The sequence below is a fragment of the Cydia amplana genome, chromosome Z (genome assembly GCF_948474715.1).
Source record: "Cydia amplana chromosome Z, ilCydAmpl1.1, whole genome shotgun sequence".
NCBI lineage: Eukaryota > Metazoa > Arthropoda > Insecta > Lepidoptera > Tortricidae > Cydia > Cydia amplana.
In genome coordinates, this window is record NC_086096.1 from 37,649,790 (window position 1) to 37,669,736 (window position 19,947).

General features: G+C 41.4%; 2 protein-coding genes across 2 annotated transcripts; one reads left to right on the forward strand and one right to left on the reverse strand.

The window, feature by feature from the left end:
- The first annotated feature begins 3,947 nt into the window (after positions 1-3,947).
- LOC134661527 (endoplasmic reticulum chaperone BiP) lies at positions 3,948-11,389 on the forward strand. Its single transcript, XM_063517645.1, has 4 exons — positions 3,948-4,106; positions 4,630-4,768; positions 8,197-9,826; positions 10,054-11,389. Exons 2-4 carry the CDS (start codon positions 4,647-4,649, stop codon positions 10,267-10,269), a joined length of 1,968 nt encoding a protein of 655 aa, XP_063373715.1. The 5' UTR covers positions 3,948-4,106; positions 4,630-4,646; the 3' UTR covers positions 10,270-11,389.
- A 1,217-nt stretch (positions 11,390-12,606) lies between these two features.
- LOC134660704 (adenylate kinase 8-like) lies at positions 12,607-19,843 on the reverse strand. The gene is made up of 11 exons (XM_063516485.1): positions 19,708-19,843; positions 18,787-18,916; positions 18,503-18,588; positions 17,853-17,958; positions 16,932-17,116; positions 16,300-16,513; positions 15,646-15,770; positions 15,337-15,428; positions 13,965-14,112; positions 13,092-13,179; positions 12,607-12,710 (listed from the first exon to the last, which is right to left on the reverse strand). The coding sequence occupies exons 1-11, from the start codon at positions 19,798-19,800 to the stop codon at positions 12,607-12,609; spliced, it is 1,371 nt and encodes a 456-aa protein (XP_063372555.1). The 5' UTR covers positions 19,801-19,843.
- Positions 19,844-19,947: the final 104 nt, after the last annotated feature.

Here is a 19,947-nt window from a genome sequence, read left to right on the forward strand (position 1 = left end):
CTTAGTAGGGACTATTTTATTTAAATCAAGCTTACTTCGTAAGCGAGTAGGTCTGAGAATCTCCATATCAGGGTTCTGTCTTGCTGAGCTGAGCTCATTCGTATGCGAATGATTATTGGTCTTCTCTGGATGCATCTAGTTGGCTCATTGGAAATTAGACCTTATTGAAAAAGCAATGAATAAGATTTAATTATGATGACTCTCCGTGACTCTCCATATCGGGGTTTTGTAGCAAGCGTCTCTTGCTGCGCTCATTGGCAAGAAAAGGACTGTTTTGGTTGGTCTTCTCTGGATGCATCTATTGGGTCTGTGAGGAACAAGGTTCATTGGAAACTAGACCTTATTTAAAAAGGCATAACAATAAGAATCACTTATGATGACTCTCCATATCGGGGTTCTGTAGGGAGCGTCTATTGCTGAGCTCATTGTCAAGAGGGACTGTTCTGGTTGGTCTTCTCTAGGTGCACCTATTGGTCTGTGAGGAACGAGGCTCATTAGAAACTAGACCTTATTTTAAAAGGCATAAGAATCAAGAATCACTTATGATGACTCTCCATATCGGGGTTCTGTAGCCAGCGCCTCTTGCTGAGCTCATTGTCAAGAGAGGGACTGTTCTGGTTGGTTTTCTCTGGGTGCACCTTCTTGGACCCCTGGGTAGGACGCTCGTGCGCATTTCGGAAGCGGTCTACTGCGTTCTCGTTCTTCTGGTGAATTGAATAATGAAGCCGTATTTAGTTCATTACATTAGGCACTCGAAATCAGATCGACTTGACCACAGACATAGAGTTATAGAAGTGTCGTTAACCTTATATAATTAGACTTTTTAGAAATACTACACCTAAATGATTTGAATGATCAAGTTAGTAAGGTTTCGACGCTACACTGGAACACACGACACATAACATATACAAAATAAAAAGTGCGCAACAAAATAAAATTACTGAACTTAATTAGGATGCGCCTACATTTTTGTAATAGCAAAGTATCGTTACGATCGAGTTTGGTAGTTCCCGACAATACAATAAAATTATAGGTATTCCCTGTTTGCAACTGCTGGTAACTGCTGGGGTTTTTATTCGGGATTTTATAACAAATATTTTGGTTGCTTTTAACGTTGCTTAGTGCTTTAAAATAGCTGCTTACCCATTGTCCAGAAAAAACTACAACGGGCCTGTAGTCCACTTAGCAACCCATGTTAAGGAACTTATTTACTCAAAGAACATGTTTTAAGCTTTTAGAATTTTTAGATGACGCCCCTGACTCTACGAACCCCAATTTGGAAGCGAAACTGCGCTCGGCTAAAAGTGCTTGACTATTGCATTTGCAGGTGACTGTACTAGTCTAGTATACTACGTCTGTTTGGTCGATTTTACTGTAGATGGGAATGCATTTTAATACTCAGGAGTTATTAAAATAACCGTGATGTATTATATTAAATGCTCTAAGTGTATTATAGGCAGTGATCGGGGATTTCTATGCCACACCGCGGGATATCAAGTCGAAATGGTAATATGGATACGCCACTTGGCCCGCGATAGGAACAAAACTGTTCGAAAAGTAAACGCTATTTCGGTGTTGGTAATTCGTTTATAAAATAAAGGACTGTAAAAAACAGTGTTGGTAAATTATGATTTAAAGAAAAAATATTATTCAAAAAATTATTAAGTTTTCAATTTCAAATTTTTAATTATTAATATTAATAATATATGCAATGCATGATTAATTGATTAACAGTAACATGCCAAAACACTCTCCTATATCGCACACGAATCCCGGAATCCCGCGGCATATCCATACTAGCATAATGATTGAGGTCATTCACCCCAAGTGGCATAGAAATCCCCGATCACTGATTATAGGAATAGGAAATCAACTAAAAACCTCTAGAGCTACTCATAGAATGCAATACGTTCTTAAGTAGCGGACAGACAGATTCTAGTAACTTTTTCTACTCGTCGACTACAATGCTTGAATTAAGACTTCGTATATGAAATCGCATTAATCGCATACTTTTTTCACTATGGGACCCCAACTCAACTATAATATTCATTTCGATACAGTATAGTCAACTATAATGAAATTGACCAATCAAAAGCGCGGAGCAAGTACCAGGGCCAGGGCCTCATGAGTTACGAGGTGTCGTTGACCAACCGGCCGGGAGCGCGGGGCGCGGGGGCCGGGTCGCGTATGAGTATGAGGGTATCGCTGCTGCTCGCGCATCTTATGGCTCCTCTACACGATGGGCCAACGCCGGCCACTCCAAGGGACGCATTTATGCGTTAGAGGGAGCAAGTGATATTGCTATCTCATTCTACCGTATCGGAAGCGCTGGTGGCCTAGCGGTAAGAGCGTGCGACTTGCAATCCGGAGGTCGCGGGTTCAAACCCCGGCTCGTACCAATGAATTTTTCGGAACTTATGTACGAATTGTCATTTGATATTTACCAGTCGCTTTTCGGTGAAGGAAAACATCAACTAGTTTACCCTCTGGGTTGGAAGGTCAGAGGGCAGTCGCTTTCGTAAAAATTCGTAGGCACTAGCTACGCCAATTCCTGGGATTAGTTGCCAAGCGGACCCCAGGCTCTCATGAGCCGTGGCAAAAAATGTCGGGACAAACGCGAGGAAGATGATGATGATTCTACCGCATGGCTGCGTCCCTTGGAGTGGCCGGCGTTGGCCCATCGTGTAGAGGAGCCATTAGCTGTATACTTTTGGTTTTTTTACCTACATATATGATTCTTCTACTAGTTTTAAGTATTTTTTTTGTTGACTCGTAGAAAAAGTATTGTATACAATAGTGATATAATCAAGCTTTTCTTAGGCATTAAATCTCGTACCTTACTTAGGCAACTCAGCAAGCTTCGTTGCCTAAACACGGTACTACTCGACTGAAAAGCTCTCCATTGGGTATAAGTACCATCACGATTGTATAAAATACTAATGTGCTATTATTATTATATCTATTGTTTCTTTTTAAAAATAAAGGAATGTCTCCTTTAAGTAAAATGAGCCAGCTTAAGGATTTAAGGTAGTTTCCCTCCAGGGCCCGACTTAACTTTCCACACTGCATATATTTCGGGGATCTCGGAAACGGCTCTAACGATTTCGATGAAATTTGCTATATGGGGGTTTTCGGGGGCGAAAAATCGATCTAGCTTGGTATTATCTCAAGGAAAACGCGCATTTTCGAGTTTTTATACGTTTTCCGAGCTTTGCTCGGTCTCCCAGATATTATAAGTAAATAGAATTCGCACCTCACAGGGGCGACCACAACGTCGGGGCATAGGACCTTCGTGCTCCATTATATAAAATGTGAAACTTATAATTTATCTTATCATCATTTTCTAAAATGTAGCACTTACTTGTGTATTTGGGTGTGTGATTGTGTTTACCAAAGAGTGCTCAGCGTTCATGGTGTGACAGTTCCATTTGTTCACAGAGGGCCTACCGCGAACCACGTTCGACGTGTTGCCTCTCTGTCGCACGTGTAAATTCGTACGTAAGTGTGACAGGGAGGCAGCATTTCGAACGTAGTTCGCGGTAGGCCCTCAGCATTAGAACATTTTTGACACGCATCTAGAAAATCAAAGAGATTACAAATGTTTGATCCAAAGAGACCAAATGAAGTAATTCACTTTTTGTGCTGTCCAAAAAATATAAAATGTGGTATATGTTGTATAAGAAAACACATTTTAGAAAATTCTAGTCATTTCTGGAAATGTTTATCTCGTAAACATTGAGAAATTGTTGAGAAACTAGTTTGAGTAACAAAATTTAAAAATTACGCCAAAGAAAGTGTAACTTTTTCTATGCCAGTTATAGACGTGGGCCAATCACGTTGAGCCAGATATGTACACTTGGCCCAATGGCATGCGAGCATCAAATACGTCACGACTTGGTGGACCAATCACGTTCGCCCACGATCAACGCTAGCGCTAAATAATAGCGGCGGCGGCGTGCGAAACTTCAGTTCACTCTGGGAAATCGAAAGCAAAGGATCATAGAATATCGTTACAGTAGAAGCAAGTTACTCATTCCAGTGCTGTCGTGGCTGTGAATTACTTATTATCTGAATTATAACTTCACATTAGTTATCTAATTAAAACGGTAAGTGATTTTCTTCATTAATTTCTCTAAATTGTAACTTTCATTGTAAAATTCCTGAGACTTTAGCTTGCGTTAATTATAACCTGTCTTTGTGACAATATTTCAGTTATTGTAAGAGATTTTTTTTCACTTATTAATTTTTTCAGCATTGTAGTGTCAAATAAATGTGATCTTATTGGAATTTGTCTGATATTAAACGAGATTTCGATTAGCATACGTAGAGAAAATTCTCGATGCGCGAGACAGACCGGCGCACTGTCCTACTTAGTTGTAGGCGTACACATGTACCGTTATCAAATTTTATCCCGTTACCATCGTTTATTGTACTGGCTTTTCCTTTCTAAAGCCTTCGCCGGTCGCAAAATCAGTTCGGTCAGTAGTCGGCATTCCCGTTACGGAGTGACGTGTCCATCCGTAGATACCACGTATACCGCGTTGACTGATATCTAAAGACAACTGGTGCTTTCTCTAAGTTTTTTTAGTTGAACAAGTTTTTTTAAAGTTTTTCTTTTCATTATTCCAGTTAATATAGGTGCAACAATGCGGTGGAGTTTACTGGCGTTAGCGTGCGTCGTGGCGGCAGTTTGTGCCGACGACAAAAAAGATAAGGATAAGGATATCGGCACAGTCATCGGTATTGACTTGGGAACCACATATTCCTGGTAAGTTTTTTTTCTAAAATCTTTATTATAATTTTTAGGTTATGTTTCCCATAGATGACGTGGTACTTTTTTCTGTGGTAGTCCCTTGGAAGCAAGGCCAAGGTTAGATCCCATTCAGGCGAACCATTCTAGAATAAACATATTGTTTAATTTTCAGCAATGATCAATCAAATATTAAGTTTTCTGTAACAATGATATCTAATTTTAAACACTGCACAGCCTCTTGTAAATTCTGTTTAGAACAGTTATTTAATAAAATATTCATGCAGATCTTAACTTAGGAAATGCTAGCAAATACCTATGCTTTTAGCATAAGTCAATCAATTAGACATAGTTTAGCGAAAAGGATCCATCCTCTACAATTTCTAATATATCAAATATCAAATATCAACATTTATTCAGCAAATAGGCCACAAGGGCACTTTTACACGTCAATATGGAATTTACATACAGCAAAAAAAAAAACACATCAATAATTATAAAATACAACTAAGCCTTAAATATCAAATCAAACTAACATAGAGATGTATAAAGCCTCTAAATGTCGAATTACAAAAAACGCAATAACAATAGTATTGAAAAAAAAAAAACAAAGATACAAAAACTATAATCTAAAATTATTTAGAGATGTAAATGTCTCTAAGTGTCATCATAACTAAAAGATTACAATATATAGTAGTTAATCAAATTATCCTTAGAGATGTATAGGGTCTCCAAGAGTCAAAATCCTGTATACCTAATTAAAACATTCATTAAATTAAAGAAAATGATAGTAAAAATAAAATAGCATACGAGAACCGAATGAGGTGTGTCCATGTAATTATACTCAAAAATAAAGTTACTAAATATAATAGCTTGTGTTAGCTTAAATAGACCAGTCTCCACAAACAGCACCCGTTCACGAGTATGACGCGTATCTCAGCCATCGCCTCTCTCAACCTTCATTCGGGAAAGTGGCGACCCGATCAACAACGCCACCGTAAGCAAAGACTTTTAAGCGAGCATGACATATTCAAGCTGCCGGGCCATTTAGATGCTAGAGGCTAATTTAGATGAATGGATTCCTTTTGATATATATTTTAAATTTATTGAGTGTTTCGTGGGTTGGATCTTTTCCCCTCAATTACATTTAATTATATTCAGCTAATTCAGCTTTTGCTTTATTAATTTTTTACATTAATTTTGACACATCAGCAAAACAGTATTAAGAAGCAGAGCTGTGGAAATACCTCTAACTAAATCCATTTTAATTAATTTATAATAAAAGTATAACATGCCAATTGAAACCTAATAAAAAACCTGGTAACATTTGGTTAAATCCTATTTTGTCCCTGAACTCTTGAACAGTCAAATATTTTTATTACAAACTTACAAAAGTAAAATTTTCTTCATCACGAAAAGTGTCAAGCATTCAGCTTTATACTTACACAAATTTGAGAAAATGTGACCAATCAGCACTCCAAATCCCATGTTTTGCCAAGCAGAGGCATTCCAACTAAATATTTCCTTACACCAATATTTCTTTGGTAAAAGTAGGCAGTTATTTTTGCGGTGACTTGTGTTTATTCAGCAAACAGTTATTTAAATTGTGTCACGTTATTAGCATAGCAACAGTTATGTGTGAGGTCATCATCATCATCTTGTTTTGTGCCTAATAGGCAAAGATTTAGTTGACTAAGGTGTAAGCCTATAGGGGCATGACTCACATGACTTATCCATATGCTTTTAATTTTATTTGATTAATTATTTATCATATTTATTTGTAGAGACACACCTTTTCCACATTTACAGGGAAAATTGTTTATTTTGTATCAAGCATTTTGAGTTGTACTTTTCATGTTCACATTCAATAAAATTAATTATCGGTTCAAATCTTTAAATTTTAATGACATTGGGTAGACCTAACCTGGTAGAAAGTACAGTCAGCAGCAGAAGTTGCTATGCGGGCGAGGTGTTCAAAATGATCTTGACGCGACTTTATTGTTAAGAGAATAAAAGCGCGTCAAGGTAATTTTGAACACCTCGCCCGCTTAGCAACTTCTGCTGCTGACTGTACTTTAAAAGTTCTAGAGAGGCTGTGTCACAACCAGACAAACAACAAAAAATATTTGCCGAATATTCGGCACATATAACGAATAATCCGGCCGAATACCGAATAATTACTGAATACTCGACTCAACCCATCTCTAATATAAATATGATTGCCAAAGTGAACAACCATAAAACCAGGATTGTGTGCTTAAAGAAGAATATCCCAAATGCGCATCATGCAGTCTCTTCAAAAAACCCAATGCTCATATAACTGGGGACCCTGACTGTCCCGTCAGGAAAATGGCCGAACGACGTTACATCAACTCTATTGATTATGGGGAGGGCTAAAATATGCTCTAAGTACATGCTAAAACATTATATGTAGTTATTATCATTTGCGATCGACGTATAGATGGATAATGTTTTTCATACTTAAGTAATTAATGATTGTATTAAATTGTCATCAATAAGTGCTTTATTTACTAACCAATAGGTACCTTATGTTTAATTTGCCCTACTAACCGTAAACCTATCAAATGTAATTCATACCTCGTAAGTAACTATTTTTAAGGTAAACTAATAACAATGCAATAATAAAATAAACACGATCGCCCTACTTTATAAATTGTATACTATAGACACTGACACAGCAATACTTGGTTACAAAGTGTAAGATATCTCAATACCTATTTATGTCTCTTGTTCATGATTTTAATTTGCTATATTGATCATTAAAGTATATTATCTCTTTGCCTGAGATACAGGATTATATTCCTAGTTCAGGCGCACGTAACAATGTACGTAATATGTAAAAATTCACGCATAATGTAACATTAGCAATAAGGTTTTCTTAATAAATTATTCTTATTCTTATTCTTATAAAAATAAAAGTAACTACTAATCTAATATTCCTATCATATCGTTTCGTTAACACTATAGCTGGTCAACCAAATCTTGTCAGTAAAAGTATATATGATCTTTTTTCAATATTTTATTTTCTATAGATGGTCAACCAGATCTTGACAGTAGAAAAAGGCGGCAAATTTGAAAAATGTAGGCGCGAAGGGATATCGTCCCATAGAAAATTTGAATTTCGCGCCTTTTTTTTACTGACAAGATTTAGTTGACCAGCTATAAATAGTACACTTTTAAGTGAAAATGCCCTCATAAAACCACCTTTCTGTTAAAATTACTAAGGTCAAAATAGCTCTAACTAGTCCCATGCGTTTTGTCATATATTGTTATAAAAATCCATCAAGTCCATTAACCACGGATTTTTACATGCCAAGTTTCATTAAATTCTGTTAGGTAGTTTCGCGATAAAAAAAAGGATAAGGTATCGATTTATGTCGGGTGTATTATGCACCAGGCTAACTTATCAATTTCTTTGTCCACAGCGTCGGTGTGTACAAGAATGGCCGCGTGGAAATCATCGCCAACGACCAGGGTAACCGTATCACTCCCTCATACGTCGCCTTCACCCAGGACGGCGAGCGTCTCATCGGTGACGCCGCCAAGAATCAGCTGACCACCAACCCCGAGAACACCGTCTTCGACGCCAAGCGTCTCATCGGTAGGGAATGGAGCGACACCACCGTACAACACGACGTCAAATTCTTCCCATTCAAGGTCGTAGAAAAGAACAGCAAACCCCACGTCTCGGTCATGACCGCCCAGGGCGACAAGATCTTCGCTCCCGAAGAAATCTCCGCCATGGTCCTCACCAAGATGAAGGAAACCGCCGAGGCGTACTTGGGCAAGAAGGTCACTCATGCCGTCGTCACTGTACCCGCCTATTTCAACGACGCTCAGCGTCAGGCCACTAAGGACGCTGGTGTCATCGCCGGCCTCAACGTCATGAGGATCATCAACGAGCCCACCGCCGCCGCCATCGCCTACGGTCTCGACAAGAGGGAGGGAGAGAAGAACGTTCTCGTATTCGATCTTGGTGGCGGTACCTTCGACGTGTCTCTTCTCACCATCGATAACGGAGTATTCGAAGTCGTTGCCACTAACGGAGACACCCATCTTGGTGGTGAGGACTTCGATCAGCGCGTCATGGAGCACTTCATCAAGCTGTACAAGAAGAAGAAGGGCAAGGACATCAGGAAGGACAACCGTGCCGTGCAGAAGCTCCGTCGTGAAGTAGAGAAGGCCAAGCGCGCCCTGTCTTCCAGCCACCAGGTCAAGATCGAAATCGAATCCTTCTTCGAGGGTGAAGACTTCTCCGAGACCCTGACTCGTGCCAAGTTCGAGGAGTTGAACATGGACCTCTTCAGATCTACCCTCAAGCCCGTCCAGAAGGTGTTGGAAGACGCTGACATGAACAAGAAGGACGTCGACGAGATCGTGCTGGTCGGAGGTTCCACCCGTATCCCCAAGGTCCAACAGCTGGTCAAGGAATTCTTCAACGGCAAGGAGCCTTCCCGAGGCATCAACCCCGACGAGGCTGTAGCGTACGGTGCCGCCGTCCAAGCCGGAGTCCTCAGCGGCGAACAAGACACTGACGCTATCGTACTGCTTGACGTCAATCCTCTTACCATGGGTATCGAGACCGTCGGAGGCGTCATGACCAAGCTCATCCCCAGAAACACCGTCATCCCCACCAAGAAGTCGCAGATCTTCTCTACCGCCAGCGACAACCAACACACCGTCACCATCCAGGTCTACGAAGGTGAACGCCCAATGACCAAGGACAACCATCTCCTCGGAAAGTTCGATCTTACCGGCATTCCTCCCGCGCCTCGTGGTATCCCTCAAATCGAGGTCACCTTCGAAATCGACGCCAACGGTATCCTGCAAGTGTCCGCCGAGGATAAGGGCACCGGAAACCGGGAGAAGATCGTGATCACCAACGACCAGAACAGGCTGACGCCCGAGGACATCGAGCGGATGATCAAGGACGCGGAGAAGTTCGCCGACGACGACAAGAAGCTGAAGGAGCGCGTCGAGGCCAGGAACGAGCTCGAGAGCTACGCGTACTCCATCAAGAACCAGCTCCAGGACAAGGAGAAGCTTGGTGCTAAGGTGTGTATCTTTAAATTTACCTTTTAACTTAATTATTGTTCTCTTAAAATTTTAACTATCATTAATAACTATTAAAATCCTGAAAATGCCACCTGCATTTATCACGTAAGAAAATAAGTCAGGAATGCCAGTACTAACAACGAAAATGCCACAATTTCCAAGTTATGAGCAGTCTAGTCACAAGAACATTACCAACACAACTAACCTCTCCTTTCTATTGTCAACAGGTATCAGATGATGAAAAGAACAAGATGGAGGAAGCCATTGACGCAGCAATCAAATGGCTCGAAGACAACCAAGACACAGACGCCGAAGAATACAAGAAGCAGAAGAAGAGCCTAGAAGATGTTGTCCAACCCATCATCGCCAAGCTGTACCAGGGAACCGGTGGAGTACCACCCCCCGGGGCTGGAGAAGATGAAGACTTCAAGGATGAGTTGTAACCACAAGGCCTGCACGGACGGAGACTGCCAAGCTTGGATGAACCGGATCTGAATGTTGATGAACTGTAAAACTGGATAGATTCAAATTCTTCAGAGCCGGCACAGGTCTTTTGTGATCTCCTGCCTATACGGATTATAAACAGTACAATTTGTGGATAACCCGTATCTAAACAGCGCGTAGTGAATATTTATTGTGTGTATGGACCTCAGCGCGCGCGTTTAGGCGAAGTATTCTTAATTTAAACTTGCGCGTTCTGGTTTGTGTGTTTGGGCGTGTGGGGGCTAGTCGACGGCGTTTTAAATCTAGCGATCAAGCCGGTGGCTGCCTCGTAAATGCATTTCTATTAGATTTTTTCAATTCTGCTCTCTGTTACTCGTTAGACAGGGGCGTAAGTTCCTTGATAAGGGACTTATGCTCATTTGTGATCTCTTTTTGACAACATCTCTTCGTTTTTTTATACGTATGTTATTTTTTTAATGAGTTGATGTCTCCGGACGTTAAAATTTGAGATTTTGTTAAAAAGGGATACGAGTAATAGACAACCAAGTCTCTCGGGTGGTGGCGCACTGTGTCTATCTGCGTCCCTTTCGCAGTAGACCTGTTAGACAGAGATGGAGCCGGTAGACGCTAGTGTGCCGCTGCCTCAGGTTAAGTGTGTCTACAGATAATGTATTGAATAATGCCAATTTTAAAACAGATTTAAAAAATATATTAACTAAATAGGATAAATAGTTAAATGTTAAATACATATTTTAATGTTCTCGATAGTAACCGTTAGTATTTTCATAGTCCCAACGTTTAAACGATTGTAAAAAAAATATTTGCTTCAAGTATTGGCAGCTTTGGCATTTAGGTTGTTGGTTATGGCATTTCTGTTGTTAGTTGTGGCATTTTCTTGACACTTGTGGCATTTCTGCCAGGCTTGCAGTATTTACCAGTTGGGGCCTGTTTTCACTTAGATTCCGTGGACATACCGCCCGGGGGCGACCTCATTGTCTGTATTGTATGTAATTATTGTGAGACTGCATCCTCTTTAGGGTATAATTAGCAAGTTAATTATGTAGAAGTTAATTTCAAATTGAAGGAGGGAGTTACATAATAAAAACATTTTTTATGTAATTTATGTTTTTAATTTCTAAATACCTTATTTTAGCTTTAAATTAAACGGAACCTTTTACTATTCGTCATATGAAAACTTCACTCGCACGCCACTACATATACAAAACAAAGAGAGTGAACATACTTAATACAAAAATATCTGGGTGACCGAGCTTCGCTCGGAAAACATATAAAAACTCGAAAATGCGCGTTTTCCTAGAGATAAGACCTAGCTAGATCGATTTTTCGCCCCCGAAAACCCCCATATAGCAAATTTCATCGAAATCGTTAGAGCCGTTTCCGAGATCCCCGAAATATATATAAATAAACAAGAATTGCTCGTTTAAAGGTATTAGATAGATAGATAATAATAAAAGAGAGAAAAAAAATTAACTACTTAAATGAGGTTAGTCGTTGCAATAAGGCTTACTCCACGAGGTAAAAGTATGGACTATAGGTCTTAGAGGATAGTGGACGACCGTTCCTCCATACAATCGTAGTCCACATTTTCCTCCTGGATATTGACATGGAAATTTTTTTTACACAATTTATTGTATGTTCACCATTAGAGCTAAGCTGAGATTATTATAAATATCGGTGACCGAGCTTCGCTCGGAAAACATATAAAAACTCGAAAATGCGCGTTTTCCCAGAGATAAGACCTAGCTAGATCGATTTTTCGCCCCCGAAAACCCCCGTATAGCAAATTTCATCGAAATCGTTAGAGCCATTTCCGAGATCCCCGAAATATATATATAAATAAATAAACAAGAATTGCTCGTTTAAAGGTATTAGATATAGTGAGTTTGGAGCGAAAAACAAATACCATACTTTTTTTTTAAAGGGGCTATAAAATCGTCAAAAATAGATGACATAATTTATGAACAGCCAACGAAGCTATGGTTAATATAACATGAAATCGCGTAAAATTAGTTTCTATAATGTTAATATCCAGACAGGAAAACTGAGAACCTACCGCGAACCACGTTCGACGTGTTTCGCACTTGTAACTTCGTACGTAACTGTGACAGGGAGGCAACACGCCGAATGTGTTTGGCGGCAGGCCCTTGATTACGTTTGTATGCAGAGGGGCTACCGCGAAAATCGAAATTCGCAAATTGCGGGGATCTTTCTCTTTTACTCCAATGAAGGCGTAATTAGAGTTACAGAGAAAAATACCCGCAATTTGCTAAATTCGGTTTCCGCGGTAGCCCCTGAAGCGGTCACGTGACTTCGTCTCAATCGACGCGAGCATTCGCCAGGCCCACTCCGCTTTGGTTTATCTTGATGTCGCAGGACGGAGACGCCATGATAGCCGCCTGCAGCTTCGTCTGCACGTGGTCTAGAAATAAAACTAGGCTTATTGCGATTTTCGTCATATGAGCACAGTCGGTGTACACAGATATATGAACAAAATCTGTATTATCAAGCCGTTAAAGTGCAGAAAGAATATCGGACTTTGACCCGCTTTGTCATATTTCTGTCCTGTCGCACGCGCATAATTCTGTATTGCTGTCCCGCATGCCGCGGTCAGTGCGAGTGGGACAGCGAGATAATTATGTGCGCGGAGCCCCCTAGGCGTGGAGGGGCCGCTTCGCCCACGCCTATTTTATAGCTACGCCACTGCCGTCTCGACAGGACACGACTTAAGAATGGCATTACACACACAGAGTAATGTGTAATGCCATTCTTAAGTAGTGAGAGAAAATCACGACGAACGCACCGATTGCTTGGTTGGAGTCGATCTCCCAGGCGCTAAGTCCAGCAGCTGCCCGCATCTCGGCTACGGCGTCGGAGAAGTAGAAGTCAAGCTGCACAAACAAATTATGTTTAAAAAGAGTACTATTTTTAGGCTCCTGCGACAAAGAGCGGGATGTAGAAAATTACCAATCGAGTGTAATATCTACACAGTTAAAGTTGGGACGATACGAACGAATACAATTTCGTACATTGAAACGGGAATAGGTACGCATTGAAAGATAAGGGCTTCGCAGATATGCGACTTCGCCCGCGGCTAGATTAATTCAACGCTACGCCTACGCCACTGCTGGCACGGCAATGCTGTGTGAGGAATATATTATACTAGCGATCCGCCCCGGCTTCGCGCAATATTTTGTCTAACTATCCCTACCAGCCAGCCTATTATGGATAGCTTTATCCATCTTTATCCACGTGATAAAATAACTGTCACTGTTTAACACCGTGGGAAAGAAAGTGACGGACACCGTTTTATCACGCTGTCACGTAGACAAGAACGACCATCATATCCGTACAGTAGAGATACAAAGCCATAATATTTCCACCTATCCCCACTAAAAATAGGAGCGCCTAAATAGGTTCCACCCTTCCACCTATCCCTACCAGTGGGGAAAGACGGAAAAAAAATCCATGCATCCCTACCAGTGGAGACAACCCGGTAGGGATAGGTGGAACAGGCGCGGGTTAACAAATTATACACCAACCTCAAGAATCACTCTATTGATAGGTGAAAACCGCATGAAAATCCGTTCAGTAGTTTTTGAGTTTATCGCGAACATACAAACAGACAGACGCGGCGGGGGACTTTGTTTTATAAAGTGTATTGAGCTGTGATCACCTCGGCCTCGACAACTTTCTTCGTGTCCCTTGGATGAGGCAGGGAGCGCGGGGCGCCGCGTGCGGTTGTCTTGCCGGTGCACCAGTCCACGCTGCGCGCCAGGATGCGGCTCTTACATGTTTCCATGTCGGCGTTCATGAAGATTGTGCTGCGAAAAATCAGTTCTTATCTAGATCAGAATTACACCAGCTTGTCTAACAGTATTAGTTTACCTTACCTACAAGAATGCCTACGGACAGACAGACGGTAGAACGAACGTACTGATGGACATGGCGAAACTAATATATAAGGGTTCAGTTATTTGGCTACGGAACCCTAAAAAGAATGTAACGATGGTACCGGAGGGAAAGTTACTAGGTATGACAGTAAAATTAGGAACAAAAAATAAAATCGCCCAAATCTCTCTAGATTGTTCGCAAAAACTTCGTAGCATTTACAAATGTACAGTTACTTTTCATCATTGTACAATTCTTTATGCTTGACTTGCAACAGTCGCAACCTACATTTCAGTCGCACTTGCAACCTAGATTTAAGTCGGACGGCAACAGCGAATATTAGATATTAGAATAGTTAGGTAACAAATAAAAGTAATGAAACGTCAGCCTTACCTAATCAGACGCTTCTAGATTCTTGAGAAAGAGAGTCAACTAAATTTGGTCAAACCAATATGTCAGTCAGTAAGAACCAGGAAAACTGTACTCATCCTTTTCTTTTGGGTGCTAGTACTAGTGTAAGACAATAGTTATTTGTACAACAAGAGATCAAGGTTTGATATTTCTTCGAGTGCTTATTTTGAGTCCCGTGCAAGCGAAAGATTCTATACTACTAATCTAATTTAGAATCTTGAGCGTAGTAAGGGACTCAAAAGCGCACGAGATGTAAATAACTTTGATCTCGTGTAGTTCATAAAACTTTTCACCTCAGCAGTGAGAACATATTAGAGAACCCGAAAAATGTAGGTATTCCTTCTTCATCACTTACCTATTCACTCGTTTTCTTAAGATATACCAACAATTAAGTTTTCACCTCAGCAGCTCGACTAAGGGTACTTTGCTACTTAAAAACAGTGAGCAAAATCACATTTTGCTCATTTTGTCTCGCTCAGTGAGCAAAATGCGATTTTGCTCACTGTTTTTTAAGTAGCAAAGTACCCTTGTTCGAGCTGCTGAGGTGAAAAGATAGTTTGATTCTCTCTGTCTATGTTTGAAATGAGAATGAGACCGTCCTTTGACAAACTATCTACCAACTCTACTGTACCTACTTTACTTTAGGTACTTCAATATATTTATGTACTTTTATACTCAAACTTAAACTACAAGAGTAGTAGCTATAACTGGCTGCTACAACAAAATTAGTAGCTGTAACGACTAACCGATTGGGAGGGGTCTCCATATGTTCAAACAGCTCGAATTCTGCCCCCGAAGCTGGAAAGCCGGTTATGACGTACCCGTAGTCTATGCAATCCTGGTCAACACAAAAATGAATAACCACCTCACATACTAATAAAGCAGTTTTTGAGTTTTTAGAAAAGTCTTTTCCATCAAATCAAATGTACAGGATAGCCCTCGTTCAAGGCAGCCTATTATGTTATGATCCGACGGATGGGTAATTACGGAACCCTACACTGGAGCATGGCCCGACGAGCTCTTGGCCGGTTTTTACTCCATTATCAGACAGCTACCTTCTCCAGTAGACGCCTGCGCACGATCTGCGCTTTCATCTCCACGCTGGGCCCGTGCTGGCGCAGCCTCTTTCCAATGTCGTCGTCGCGGACGGACGCTTCGGCGAACAACTTCTCGAAGTTTACTAGAAAGTTTTACAATGTTATCGACAGTGAGTATATATAGGTTTAAAATAAATCGATTAGCCACTATATGCCCCTTCGTTTCACGTTTTTCGATATTTCGTATAATATTAATTAAGTATCCAGAAAGGAAAATGGGGATTACGTTTGTATGGAGGTGACGTCGTCCCCTTTCCTCTTAACTAACCATTCGTGAATCGGATCTTATTGCAATTCCATAAGGTCCACTAACAGTTAGTGTTAGTACAGGATGTGGTCCTCTGGATGGAAAGTGAAGACCACGTTGCGCAGCTCCAAAATTTTACGAATAACACATTGTTGGTAAAACCTGCCTCTTTTAAAATTGAACGAGAAAACTCCTCCACATGTGTCGCTTGCGAACTCTATTTTGATCTGATGGCTTCCAAATTTAAGTGTCAAATCAAATAGCAATATTCTCAGACAAACTTAAAAGTTGCACACAATCAGTCGTTGTAGAGATTCTTGAAAGCAGCTAACGTCAGCATCATCTTAATGTGATAAATGACTTACAACAGACTAAACCGAACTGCTTCGCCAAGAGCGCCGCTTGCGTCTTCCTGCCGGCGCCCCGAGGCCCAATCAGCGCCACGCGGTAGGCCCCCGGAGCGCCCGTAGCGTGGAGCCCTTGCTTGGGGCCCTGGGCGCCCGCGGAGCACGCCCGGATCGCGTTGAAGCACTTGCTGGATATGGTGTCGGTGGAATCCGACGGGTCGATGTAGACTTCCTGTAATAACTATTTCATTGAACGACGCCCAAGCCTAAATAAGCTCATTTAGACGGTTCATGAACTTGCATGTGATTTTCGTTACATTGCGGTACCTATTTGGTCGATTGACTGAATTCATTGTATGTAGGTACCCTGTAGTTAGTATCGAATATTGCATGCAACTTCTTGAACCGTCTAAATGGGAAACCTAGCTAACACAGACAGTCTATTTACACACTCCAGAGAAGTTTGACGCCCTATCCCTCGTCAGTATTAAATTATCAATGCTCTCTCTGTGGTCGCTCCCTCAAGCTCATGATTGATGATGATTGAGGATCTTGATATCAATCGAATTATGTGGATGCTCCACACCCAGTTTTTATGATTTTAATGCAATCGTGCTTAAATAATTAAAAGATTTAAGTCAGTCCAGAACCTTAAGCGTCACTTTATACGCGTATTGAAGGCCCTCAAAATCCTGCTGAAAGAAGGTCCTCGGCTTAGTGTAGTACTTGGTAGCGGGGGGCGCCACTGGCGGCGTGGGCATGATCGCCAGCGCCACGCTGGGGATCACGCCATCTTGCTGTAGGCAGCGGGCCTCGCGGAGCGTACAGGGATGGTCTGGAACCGTAACGTCTTCTGAACTGGTGAACGCGCTCCTTTAACTGTTGAAGCCATTTAGGGTTCACTTTACATTGGACATTTCATACTGTCATTGACAACCAAATTAGCTTGAACCCCAAATGGATCAACAATTAAAGTCTGACCGTACCGGATCATCCTTACAAATTGGGGCTAAACCAGACGTACTGTTCATGCGTAAACAATAAGGTTATAGAAACTAGATTTTTCTAAGAATACCTTATTAGGAAGATATTTTACTGATGGTGGCTAGTGTTCGTGAGGTTCGAATTTTACGTGTACCTACTTACCAGGGATGTTGCGGATACCGATTTTTTGACATCCGCGGATGCGGATTTTTAAAGGCTCACATCCGCGGATGCGGATGCGGATGTCAAGATAGTACCATAAAAAACGTCAAATATTACATTTTAGTAATTTTTATTTCAAAAAACCGGCCAAGTGCGAGTAGGACTCGCGTTCCAAGGGTTCCGTACATTAAGTCCCACTCTTGACTGCTCATTTTTAATAGGTTTTTTGGTTAATGACTAAATTACCTAGCAGTCTAGCACTTACGCCGCGCCGGTCGCCGATGCTAAGACGTTCCTGTACCGACCTGTTCCACATCCGCATCCGCATTAAATCCGCATCGATTTTATGCGGATGCGGATGTTGAAATTAATGTGGAAGTTCCGCGGTTGCGGATGCGGATATTCGCAACATCCCTGGTACTTACCATACATGACCCATCCGTTTTTGATCACCTCGTCTTTAATGGTGAGCGCTTTCGTCACCTCCGACATCAAAGCCGGGTCCATGCAGCCTGGCTTATAGTCGTCGTGCTACAAAAGACCATATGGTTGAGCACTGGAAGCCTAGCGAAATGGATAATACACGGGTATTTTAACTGCTCTTTCATGACAGTATCTACAGTTAAAGTAAAATTCCAAACTCAGACGCTATACCGGGAAAAACAAAAATCAAAATAACTCTTGCATATTCGAGCGATAGAGAAATTTCGTTTTTTGCGGTAGCGCCTCACTCAGAGGGCCTACCGCGAACCACGTTCCACGTGCTGCTTTTCTTTCGCATTTCTAAATTCGTACGTAAGTGTGACAGGGAGGCAACACGTTGAACGTGGTTCGCAGTAGGCCCTGACGTTCCCTTCAATGTGCCGCCTCGGGTGAGGTAATAACCTCCATATTAGGCGAGTTGGAGCGTCGTCGTTACGTATGAAATTAATTATGTACTGTGCAAGTTACCACTAGGATCAAAATATCTACATTAAGCTCATAACCTATTGCTTAGGTAGCATGAAGATTTTTCACAAAAAATACCTAAGCCAAATTGGCTCCGTAGCAATGCCCAATAAAATGTGTTTTATACCTTCTCGTAATAGTCTAAAATAGATCGTCTGGTGATCACGAAGAATCCAAAGTCCCTTATCATTGCCTTAACAACGCTGGGTACATCTGTGAACAAATATTTCTAAAGGTACTTAGGTAAGCAAATAAAATTATAGCGAGTTTTTCCTAGGGGAAATTGACCACGTGACGAAAACCTAAGCCCCCTCCCCCGCGCTGTGACCAAGCGTGAAGCGTTGGAAGACCCCCCCCCCCCCCCCCCCAACGTAGTATGGGCACGTTCCCTAACGTAGGAATAAGGCTTACCAAAATTCAGTTCCGGCGATACCAGTAACATCAGCTTGATGGTGTCCGTGCCCTCGTGGTTTTTGAGAAAGTTCTTCATGTGCTTTAGGGGGTCCCTTGGCAAGTTCACTATCAGGTCCTGCATCATGTCCTGAAAAATTATACGGGACCGTTATAGTTTATTAATTGTCTTGGATGGAGAAATTTAGATACAAACATAAAAGATAATGATAAAAATCACTTTATTCAAGTAGGACCTGTTGGATCGCTTTTGCATCGTCAATGTCTACATTTTATGTTAAACATGTACAGTTACAATAAAATGTATGTTCAAAATTGTTCATATGCTATTAGTGCTGAGTGGTCCTAGCTTAGCTTAATTACGGGCAAGTATCTTCTTAAGCCCCCTCCAGACTATGTGCGTGAATCGCGGCTTGTGTGGAAGGGGCTAGTAGTTTGTGAAATTTACGGGCTCTCCGCACAGTGGCGTAGCGTGAACTAAGTAACCTATCTTTGGGCGAAGTTGTATCTGCGAAACCCTTTTTTTAATGTGCAAGGGCGTAGCCAGCCATTGAACTAGGGGGCGGCGAGTTGATAGGCCGGGGGGGGGGGGGCGCAGAGGCCACAGAGGGGCATGCATTGTATGTAAAATTTGAGCTCCAGGGGGGGCAGCTACCCCCTCCCCCCTTCCCCTACGCCCATGTTAATGTGCATTCCCAGGGTAGTAAAAGAGGGGCTCCAGCAGGGGAGCCTTACTTAACTGCGAGGCCGTGGGCGAGGGACCGCTTCGCCTACGCCTAGCTACGCCTCTGCCTTCACATTTAGTGCGTGAAACACTTTTGGAAATCGGACCATCAATTTAATTAAACGTGGAAGAGCAGGACCTATGTTGACCTAAATTTAATTGTATGGCCTACTTCGGGACTGGATTCTGTTCGTTACCTTGAATAACTTGTAAAGCCTATATTTCTCCAGGTAGGGTAAAAATGTTACGGGTATATCAACAGGATTCGCTGCTGCATCTGTTTCAGTCATGTTTTAATGGATATTAGTAATCATTTTCAATTAAATTATAATAATATTATTAAATTGATGTCCGCCAATGTGACAAGCAACTATCATTAGTATATATAAGTTACCTACTCTATGCTATCATTACAATAAGATATAATATAACTGATT